The following is a 10,547-nucleotide window of genomic DNA, read 5'->3' as shown; positions in this document are numbered from 1 at the left end:
CTCTTTTTTGAAGGAGACCTGGCCAAGACAGGCAGCAGCATAAAAACACATATTGACAGACAGAAAACATAGAACGAGACACATTAAAAGTTTAAGAAACGTTTACACTTCATGGAACCTGCCTCTATTTCTGTCGTGCTAGATGTAAAGACGGTCAGTGGTGACAGTTCTTCAAGCTTCAAAACATTCATTAGTGTAAATCCACTTGACTAAGAAAGTCGTCATCACGTTTTTGTGACCGTTATCAAAGTGCATTATGGGGATTTGGCGGGCAAAGTTTACTTCCCTCCCGTCATGTACCCGGTTCAGATCGTCTTCAACGTAAGTGAGATCATACGTGTCTATGTATAAGTTTATATATGTAACATATGAGCTATTATGTCATCGCAGAGACCGACAGTAGAAAGTTACAACGGCCAGTGAAGATAAATGATGTTACAATCAGCCAGTCGCCAAAAAAGAAAAACAATAATTTAATTTATATAATTTTCCAGACTTTGCTTTGCAGGCGACGTCACTACAGACAGAGAGAGAGAGAGAGAGAGAGAGAGAGAGAGAGAGAGAGAGAGAGAGAGAGAGAGAGAGAGAGAGAGACAGAGAGAGAGAGAGAGAGAGAGAGAGAGAGACAGAGAGAGAGAGACAGACACACAGACAGACACACAGAGAGACAGACACACAGACATTTGTAAGTTGTCTGTTGAGTCAAATGTGTTTGTTATTTAAGCTTGTTTTCATTTTGACATGCTGTACATGAATCAAAATAAACAATAATAAATAAATGAGCTGAATTTTGTGTTAATATTAAATTAATATTTATTTGTTAAAAGTTGTTGGAGTAAAGTTAGTTTTTGATGTGATGTGGCCTTCCATCAACCACCAGCAGGTGGCAGCATAAGCAAAGGACGCTGACAGCCTCTCCTGAGGTTCATCTCAAGTCCATGTATAACTTTTAAAGATATGTTGTGTTCAATAACAATTCATGCTAATAAAATAGAAATAACTAACAAATATCACCATGAAACTTCCCCGTTGATTAAATACATTCTACACAATACACACATGGGGCTGATCTCATGGTGACCTTTGGTGCCTTCAGGAGGAATCTCCACATGCAAATAGACAAAGTAATAAAATATAAGTTGTCTTTTATCTAGTCTGAAAGAAGATGTGCTATCAAAGTAGAAAAAACAAAACAAATAAAAAAAACTTGTTTTTATTGCAGTAATTGTGGATCCAAACCAAGATGTCCTCCGTCGTCCTCACAAGAGGAGACAAACAGTGACGCTGTGTTTCACGTTGTCGTGCCTCGTTCGTCCAGCAGGGGTCAGGGCAACCTCGTTGTCGCACTGGAGCAACACGTTTGCTCCCTCAGCTGTTTGAACACAGTAACAGCTGAATCCCCAAAGTGAGTGTTCACGAGAATGTATGTTGATAAATCAAAACTGTTGCATTGTAAATACTTAATATAATAGATTAATAAAGTACTTTTCATGTCATATCTCTCTTTGTGTTGCTGAGAGGATTCAAGGATCATTTATTCTTATTTTGTTACGCAGCGTCACAACCAAATGCATCGTAGTCCTTTTGCTAAAACATGAAACATGATTAAACTAAACTAAACAACAACAGATAGTGTTGTTGACTCATCAACACTAAAATATAACACACCTGTTTTAGGCCTTTCCTCTAAATGTCATACCAAACTAAAAGTGTGTGTCTGCAGCCACTCGGGCTGTTTGAAGAGTTGTGTTGTAATAAAAGGAACATGAGTCAGATGTGTAAGTCTGTATGTTACTGTTGAGATAAATAAAGATGACGCACAGAAAGAAATGAAAAGGTTTCAGCTCCAACTATAAAAAATGATTATTAGTTTAAATGATGCAACTTTAATAGAAGTTAAACATTCACAGAGAAACATGTTTAATGTCACATAACATGATTTAGAACATTGTTACTTTGACCCTGAGGGGTCAGGAAGATGTGTGTGTGTGTGTGTGTGTGTGTGTGTGTGTGTGTGTGTGTGTGTGTGCGTGCGTGCGTGCAAATCAGTTTTCCCGGCGCAGTGGGTTAAAATGAATCTGCACTATGGGAAGCTCACATGAGGCCCCTCCTCTTTGAGGCCTCTCCCCCTAGAGGCCCCTGCCCTAGAGGCCCCTCCCCTTGAGGCCCCTCCTCCTTGAGGCCCCTCCCCTAGAGGCCCCTCCCCTAGAGGCCCCTCCCCTTGAGGCCCCTCCTCCTTGAGGGCCCCTCCCCTAGAGGCCCCTCCCCTTTGAGGCCCCTCCCCTTTGAGGCCTCCTGTGAAGGACACTTGGTTACCAGGAGACTCCTCACAGCTGCTGCTGAAGCCTCCAGGACCAGTGACCAGGACCAGTTCCCCCACAGCCTGCAAGACCAGTGACCAGGACCAGTTCCCCCACAGCCTGCAAGACCAGTGACCAGGACCAGTTCCCCCACAGCCTGCAGGACCAGTTCCCCCACAGCCTGCAGGACCAGTGACCAGGACCAGTTCCCCCACAGCCTGCAAGACCAGTGACCAGGACCAGTTCCCCCACAGCCTGCAAGACCAGTGACCAGGACCAGTTCCCCCACAGCCTGCAGGACCAGTGACCAGGACCAGTTCCCCCACAGCCTGCAGGACCAGTTCCCCCACAGCCTGCAGGACCAGTGACCAGGACCAGTCCCCCCACAGCCTCCAGGACCAGTTCCCCCACAGCCTGCAGGACCAGTGACCAGGACCAGTTCCCCCACAGCCTCCAGGACCAGTGACCAGGACCAGTTCCCCCACAGCCTCCAGGACCAGTTCCCCCACAGCCTGCAGGACCAGTTCCCCCACAGCCTGCAGGACCAGTTCCCCCACAGCCTGCAGGACCAGTTCCCCCACAGCCTGCAGGACCAGTGACCAGGACCAGTTCCCCCACAGCCTCCAGGACCAGTGACCAGGACCAGTTCCCCCACAGCCTGCAGGACCAGTGACCAGGACCAGTTCCCCCACAGCCTGCAGGACCAGTGACCAGGACCAGTTCCCCCACAGCCTCCAGGACCAGTGACCAGGACCAGTTCCCCACAGCCTGCAGCCCTGCAGCCCTGACACAGGAACTCATCCATGCAACAGTCACGTGTTGGATCATGAATCACTTCAGTGTGCGTGACAGGAGTTGTCGGTCGGTGACACGTCGCGTGAAAAGACTGACGGCTTGTGAAAGCTTCTAGAGTGGAACACGTTTGTCCTGCTGTTATATTGTTCTGATAACACGACTGTAAAATAAAAGATGCAATACACTAGTTTTTACTGCATTATTGAATGAGATTAATCGCAATCAATCGCAGTAACATCATGCGATTACTCATGCAGATGAAGAGCAGGCAGCTCACAGGGAACTCCTTCAGCTCAGACGCCGGCGAGGTGAAGGCTGCAGCGACCAGGGGACCGTTTATTGAGGATCCCCGGCGGGAGGAGCAGAGCCTGGACCCCCTGGGTCTGGGAGCCGAGTCCGACACCACGCTGCTGGAGACCGGGCCGCATCGCTGGAGGACGGGGGGGAGGGGGGGGGGACCGGCACCAGGACCGAGCGCCACACCGCCAGACCCTTGCTGCAGCGACACGAGACAGAAACACAACAGCTTGTGTCACCAAATAAAAGTTTGATCTGTTTCCAGCAAGTCCTCACAGTTCCACGGGGCCGAGTCGATCATGGCTGTTCCTTTGAGGACATTTCATCTTTTAATCTTCATCAAAGAAACACATTATGAAGGCTGTTCAATTGTTTCACTACGCTGAGCACGACACTCTATTCTCATAAAGAAGAAGAGGAAGAAGGAAGAAGAAGAAGAAGAAGAAGCAGAAGAAGAAGAAGGAGAAGAAGAAGGAGAAGAAGAAGAAGAAGAAGAAGAAGAAGAAGAAGAAGAAGAAGAAGAAGAAGAAGAAGAAGGAGAAGAAGAAGAAGAAGAAGAAGAAGAAGAAGAAGAAGAAGAAGAAGAAGGAGAAGAAGAAGAAGAAGAAGAAGAAGAAGAAGAAGAAGAAGAAGAAGAAGAAGAAGAAGAAGAAGAGAATGCTGTGAACCTGGATGACGAGGTCATCGTCATGACTCAAACAGCCGCCCCCACTTTGTTGAAGACAACTCAAACTGACGTATTCAGTCATGTGGGGTTGTTAGTCACATGACCTGGGACGTGTTTGTGTTAGTGAGTCTCTGGTCCCGTCAGTGTAACCTCTCCTGAACCGGACTCTGAGGGTTTGTTACCGGAACCTTCCTGTGGAGAAGGAAGTATGTTTCCAAGTTGTTTGATGGGTTGATAATGGACTTGGTTCTGACTGAAAGACAGGAATGATGAGTATGTTTAAGTGCTTTGGTTGTTACAGTCTCTCACATCTCTGTCTACACAACACAATATGTAAATAATACACACAATATGTGAACGTGCTGGGGCGAACAAAGGAAAGAGACGTGAAATAACAGTAAGTAAGAGAGCAACACACAGATCCTCCTGTTGTGTCTCTGCACGCCAAGAACATGATGTCCTGGGTCTGAACAGGGTGCACTGCACGCCCCCCCCTCCTCCCCCCCCCCCCCCCCCCCCCCCCCCCCCCCCCGTCTCCAGATACAGACTCGGGTTTAAACGCACACGTGCTCGGCTCTGACGGAGCTGCGGTTGGCTGAGGCGCGTCTCTAACGCCCGCCCCCTGCGCACACGTCACTGCTGTGAGGCGCTCCGCAGCGCCAGAGAGAGAGAGAGAGAGAGAGAGAGAGAGAGAGAGAGAGAGAGAGAGAGAGAGAGAGAGAGAGAGAGAGAGAGAGAGAGAGACGCACTGCACTCTGTCGCGCGCGGCGCAGCGCGCCCTGATCGTCCTCGCGATGGCAAACAGCAGCTCGGCGTTCCTTCAGACCCGAGTCCTGACCCCGTGCTGCCTGGACCCGGTCCACCCGGAGACCCGGACCGTAAAGCACCCGCAGTTGAGACTGTCGCAGCGCCGGAGCGCCTCTCCTCCAGCCAGCCGAGGAGGAGGAGGAGGAGGAGGATGATGATGATGGTGAGGAGGAGTAGGAGGAACATCTAGGGATGAGAAGGGTTTCTCCGGACCAGAGCAGCGCGTGCCTCGCCTCCAGCAGGATGTCAGCCCTGCGCGCGTCCGCAGTGGTGAGTACCTCCTGCTCCGTGAGTCTGGACCCTGAGCTGCTCCACTTAAAGGGACAGTGCCTGTTTTTTTTCCTTTTTTTGTCCCAGACTGAACTTCAAATGAGGTGTCAGAGATAATGTCCAACTGTGGTTGTTACATAAGAGAGCCCTCTTTGAGCCGTGCCCCACGCCGGCGTGTCCGCCATCCCGTCCCTCTGTGGGATGAGCGGCACAAAAGGCTGTGAGGATGCAGAGCGCCAGCGGGCCATTGTTCAGCCTGTGAGCGGACCACTAGTGTCAGCCCATTGACTCCGGCTCCACAAAGACTCGTTTGATGGGGCGAGCACAGAGAAAGGGAAGTCCACTGGACACCGCCACGGGGTTTTATTACAGCCGAGGAATTGAAATCTGTGAAGTAAAAACAAGTGTTTGTATAATCAGCATCAGAGTGACTTGTGGGTGATGATGGGTGGATGCTCTGGTGCCAGAGATCAGACGGGCGTTCCCCGGGTGGAGGTGTCCCTTTGTTACGCCAGGCGTGTTGCATGTAGTTGGAGCCGGAGGCTGCGTGATCCCTCTTCATCCTCATCCTCATCCTCAGACTTTGTCTTCGTCTCCGGTCATGTGGGCGTCAAATCCACTTTTCTTTCCTTCTCTTTTTCACCGGGTTGAGAGTGTGTTTGTATTTGTAATGAGATGAAGATGAGCTCAAACAAAGCGAGGCCGTGTGGAGATGATGTCAACTTCTCATTCCCACATTGATCTGTGTTTCCGGCCTCGCGTCTCCTTTAGCCCTCTAACCGTATTTGGACTTGTGTGACTTGTTGTGTAGAGTCCTGCTCCTCAAACCTGCAAGTTATTCGCACCAGTAGATCACATGTAAGTCAATGCACGGACGCCACACGATGCCAAGACGCTCGTTTTCTGCCGGGCGGCACTAATGACGCAACACAGCGATAAGTCCCGCCCCCTTTGTTGATCATTCACTGGCTGACGGGCCGGACGTCCATGTTGTTTCTGGTCTCAGCAGCTCGGACCGGCGCTCGGGCCCGAGGCCCCTCAGGGTCGGATAGCGTGTCCTTTAGCGTGTACGACATGCCGCGGGCTGCAACTAGCACTCTATAGACGCTTGTGAGCAACTGACGTAGCACAGAGGGCGAGGAGCGTTGACACAGGACTCTCACCCAGGAGACCCACCTGAAGGCCACGTCGGCTTCCTTTACCACACGAGCTGCGTGAAGTAGCTGAGTCCTGAACCGCAGAACCCAGACTGCTGAGAGAGACAGTTTTTAACAAGTTCTACTTTCACAGCTCAGTCCCCCCCCACACACACACACACACACACAAACACACACACACACACACACACACACAAACACACAGAATATCTATGTCACGCCTAAATAATGACCACCGGCTATTGTCAGTGATGTCGCTCTCTGTGAGCTCTGACATGGAGGACGACACAGCAACAGCTGCTGCTGTGTGTGTGTCTGTGTGTGTGTGTGTCTGTGTGTGTCTGTGTGTGTGGTGTGTCTGTGTGTGTGCCTGTGTGTGGTGTCTCTGTGTGTGTCTCTGTCTGTGTGTTGTGTTTCTGTTTGTGTCTGAGTGTGTGTGTGTGTTTGTGTGTGTATGAGTGTGTCTCTGTGTTTGTGTGGGTCTGCCTTTGAGCGTGTGTGTGCTTCTTTAAATGGATTGTAATTACAGATAATATCTTCTGCCACACACAGATACACAAACATCCCACCCACACTCCAATGTTTGTATGCACACACCCCATTATGCAACTCACATGGTGCAACACACACACACACACACACAGACACACACACACACACACCAGACTAAACAGGAGCTGGGTTGTCGTGTGCCTCCAGGCGCCTCCCTGCATCGTCTCTGTGAAGGAGCCCAGTATGGAGCCATGTGGGACTCCTGCGCCGCCGCTCAGCTCCGTGCGCCACGCCATCCGTCCACGTGCACGTTGAGCGCCCGGCCTTCAGCAGCTTCCTGTCCGCTGCTCATGGCGGGCAAAGCTGTGCTTTGTGCTGCGGCCGCGATAAAGCCGCCTTCTGTCCATCGAGGCAGCGCGGCGTCACCGTCGCTCCAGTGCGGCGCTGTGGTCGGGCACCTAAGGGAGACTCGCTGTCTTCTCGACACCAACGGGTGTCACACCGTCCACAGCAGCAGATGGCAGAAGAGAAAAATAGACAAAAAAAAGTCATGATTCAGCAGTTTTGATCACAAAAGCGTTCGCTCAACCTCTTCACAAAACAAGTTGAAAGTGAACACTTTAATAGACAAAAAGCAGCATTTGCTGAGATAGAAAAAGGGTTTAGTGGGAAAAGTGTTTTTATTTGACATCCGTCAGACTGCCACCACCCACCAGCTGTTCTGACTGGACGCTGCTGCTGAAATACGTCCAGTACATGTGAGAGCTGCTCCAGAGATTCAGGGACGCGCTTCACAACGGTGGAGATTGTACCAAGAGACAAATAAAAAATATGAATGAGATATGTAGACGCAGCAGATCAAGCTCCAACAACATTTGATTCCACAACTTCCAGGATGAAACTGTGGTCGTGTGTCTCTTTAAAGGCTCCGCTTCCTGTCACAGCGTCATGCTGTACATCTGTTGTTGAGATAACCCTGATGACATGGCACATTCAGTTGAAGACTTGTTTCCACTCCTTACATGCAGAGGGTCTGAACTTTCACTTACTTTCTCTGTTTTCTTCTGCAACAGAAGCACTCGGTTCAGTTCGTGACTTATTCAACAAGTAATGAAAATATATGAATGATGAGTTAAAGTACAAACTTCTCCTGGGTGAACGCAATGGGAAAGCCCTTGACCTCTTGGGACCTTGAGCTGTTTTTATTTCACAAGTAAGACGCTTAGCATAATGAACTGGAAGATTTTCATTTATAAATGTCCGTTAGGTCACTATTTATCGCTGGATGAGTGAACTCCCATCATGCATTTGCAGCATCAGGAACTGGCCGTCTGTGGCGACATTCCCCCGGAAAAAACCCTACAAGTTACGGCCTCTGAGGTCCAAAAGCACTCCTGCAACGCCCGCTTGTCGCCATAGGTGCCGCCAAAGAGAAGAAGCAGCGCTCTGCGGTTGTAACTTTGAAATAAGGGCATCGTTAGCTTGATTCCAGTTTGTCACATTCGGCCGTGGTGGTTGCCGTTCCAGCTCAGCTCTGACTCCACATTTGCTGAGATTTTTGATATTGACTTGACAAAAAAACTACAATGGTGGAAAGCTTTAAAAAGGTAAATGAAGGATTCATAATGTCCCCCCAGAAAAGGTGTGGGTGGCGGATGTTTTGGCACAATCCCCTTTGAGTCCTCCGTCTCCAGAGACGACCTGATTCTGCTCTGGCGCGTCACCCTGAAGGCCTTCAGTCCTCTGTGGCTCCCAACGTCGATCAAAACAAGCGTTGCCTGAGGAAGCTCGGCGTGCGGCCGTGGCTATCACATGCCCAAAGTGCAGACGTCTGTCTGACGGCTCACACACAGAAACCGGGAAGTGGGAAAAATGAGAGGTGGGGCGTGTGGGGGGTTCAGGTCGAGGCCGCCTGTCACCTAAAATAAGACCTGACCTATGAAGTCGTGCTGCTGCTGCAGACCGGGTGCTGGGCCTTTGGCTGCAGTCCGGGGGGTAGAATTACAGGGTGCTCTGCACGAAGCGGGGGGTGGAGGTGTTTGTGTGTCATTGTGTGGTTGTGCTGTGTGGTTGCATTGTGTGTGTGTGTACTGTGGGTGTGTGTGTGTGTTTAACAGCAGCACTGCTCTGCAGTGGTGCAGCGCTGCCTCTGTGATGTAAACAGAGCTGCCTGGCTGACGGCTCCACCCTGGATCTCTCCCCTCCCTCGTCCTTCACTCCGTCATGAGCCTCAGAGGCGTCAGAAGAACAGAACCTCACAAACATCCGAGAAAAGACGAGTTTGTTTCAAACTTGAGATCCTCTCCTTGCTTTTGGTCCAGGTCGCGACTCCTGGGCGCGAAAAGGAAAGCCAATGTGTCAGTGTCCTAAAAGCTGCATTCTCTCTCCTGACCACCAGGGGCGACTCCTCTGGTTGTATAGAAGTCTATGCTTCATGTGTTAAAGCTGCATTCTCTCTCCTGACCACCAAGGGGCAACTCCTCTGGTTGTATAGAAGTCTACGCTTCATGTGTTAAAGCTGCATTCTCTCTCCTGACCACCAGGGGGCGACTCCTCTGGTTGTATAGAAGTCTATGCTTTAGGGGTGGGAATCACCAGAGGTCCAAAAATACGCTTATTTTTTCACCTCATCGCTTTTATCGACAACAAAACCTTTAACCATAATTCATAACGTTGTTTATCATAATTTGACCTCAAAGCCCGCCGGTGGGCAGGCGGCTGTGAAGAGGTTTTAGTGACTGCGCTAGTTGTTGCTGCGCTTCAATAACGCAAAGAAAGAGACAGATGAACGAAATAATGCTCTCAAATCAATGCAGCGGAGGCGGAGACGTTCATGTCGGACGTGGCCGCAGTGCACGCACAGCTGGACGCACCAGAGGAGCGAGAGGGAGAACGACAGCGCTCATCCCGCCGCCTCGCGTCTGGACGTCTGATTGGCCGGTCGGGCTGCGTGCTGGGCAGAGGATGTTGTTCACAGGCGAGACAGAGACAAAGCTACATCACAAGAGAGAGGCAGCACAGGCTGGAACTGATGCTTTGAGCTGCAGGGGTGGCTGTGTGTGTGTGTGTGTGTGTGTGTGTGTGTGTGTGTGTGTGTGTGTTAGCAGTTCTTTACTGACAAAATGCCAGCGCTGCACTTGGGTTCCATGTTCTGCTTTTCAGTGTCTTAGTTGGCACTTTCTTTTCCTCACGGCGGCGGTGGCGGCGGCGCGGCGGCGGCGTGGTGGCAGCGGCGCGGCGGCGTGGCGGCGGCGTGGCGGCGGCGCGGCGCGGCGGCGTGCTCGTGTCTCGTGGGGGGGAGCGGTGATGCGCCTCAACGTAAGAGCCTCGGTTTGGCTGCTCGTGATGGAGCTGCAGTCTCCCCGACATGCTTCGTGGCAGCTGGCGCAGGCTCTTCTCTCCTTGGCGCAGCGTCTCTGCAGACGGAGCTGCACCGTCAGTCTGCTCACAGACACTCACAGGAGGACGTCAGCGGGGGGAACAGTGTGTGTTGCCTCCAGTCTGCTTTACATGCAGTGAAGTGAAGGGACGAACAAATGCAAAAGTGCATTGACAAACACAAAGTCACGTCACTGTACGCCAAAGACAAAGAGCGAAGTGAAACCAGCCTCAAATTCCATGTATGTGCAAACTTACATGTCAAACCTCATATTCATCAAATATGTCATTTGAATATTACATCAGGTTATTAACGGACGTCTATGTGGTTGCAGAGAGCGAGGCTCTTGGTTAGCGCTGCTAACACGACAGCTGCTCTATATA

The 10,547-nt window shown here is 50.7% G+C and overlaps 1 protein-coding gene across 1 annotated transcript in view; it reads left to right on the top strand.

The window, feature by feature from the left end:
- Positions 1-4,751: 4,751 nt before the first annotated feature.
- Positions 4,752-10,547, top strand: part of tnfrsf21 (tumor necrosis factor receptor superfamily, member 21) — a 41,521-nt gene continuing 35,725 nt past the window's right edge. Inside the window, exon 1 of the mRNA XM_068577567.1 lies at positions 4,752-5,136. Within this exon, the coding sequence (XP_068433668.1) occupies positions 5,059-5,136 (78 nt within the window). The 5' untranslated portion in view covers positions 4,752-5,058. The remainder of the gene's footprint in view (positions 5,137-10,547) is intronic.

This window comes from Clinocottus analis, unplaced genomic scaffold, assembly GCF_023055335.1.
Source record: "Clinocottus analis isolate CAN_PGR_092001 unplaced genomic scaffold, fCliAna1.0.p SCAF_15, whole genome shotgun sequence".
Taxonomy (NCBI): domain Eukaryota; kingdom Metazoa; phylum Chordata; class Actinopteri; order Perciformes; family Cottidae; genus Clinocottus; species Clinocottus analis.
This window is presented reverse-complemented; position numbering and strand designations above follow the sequence as displayed.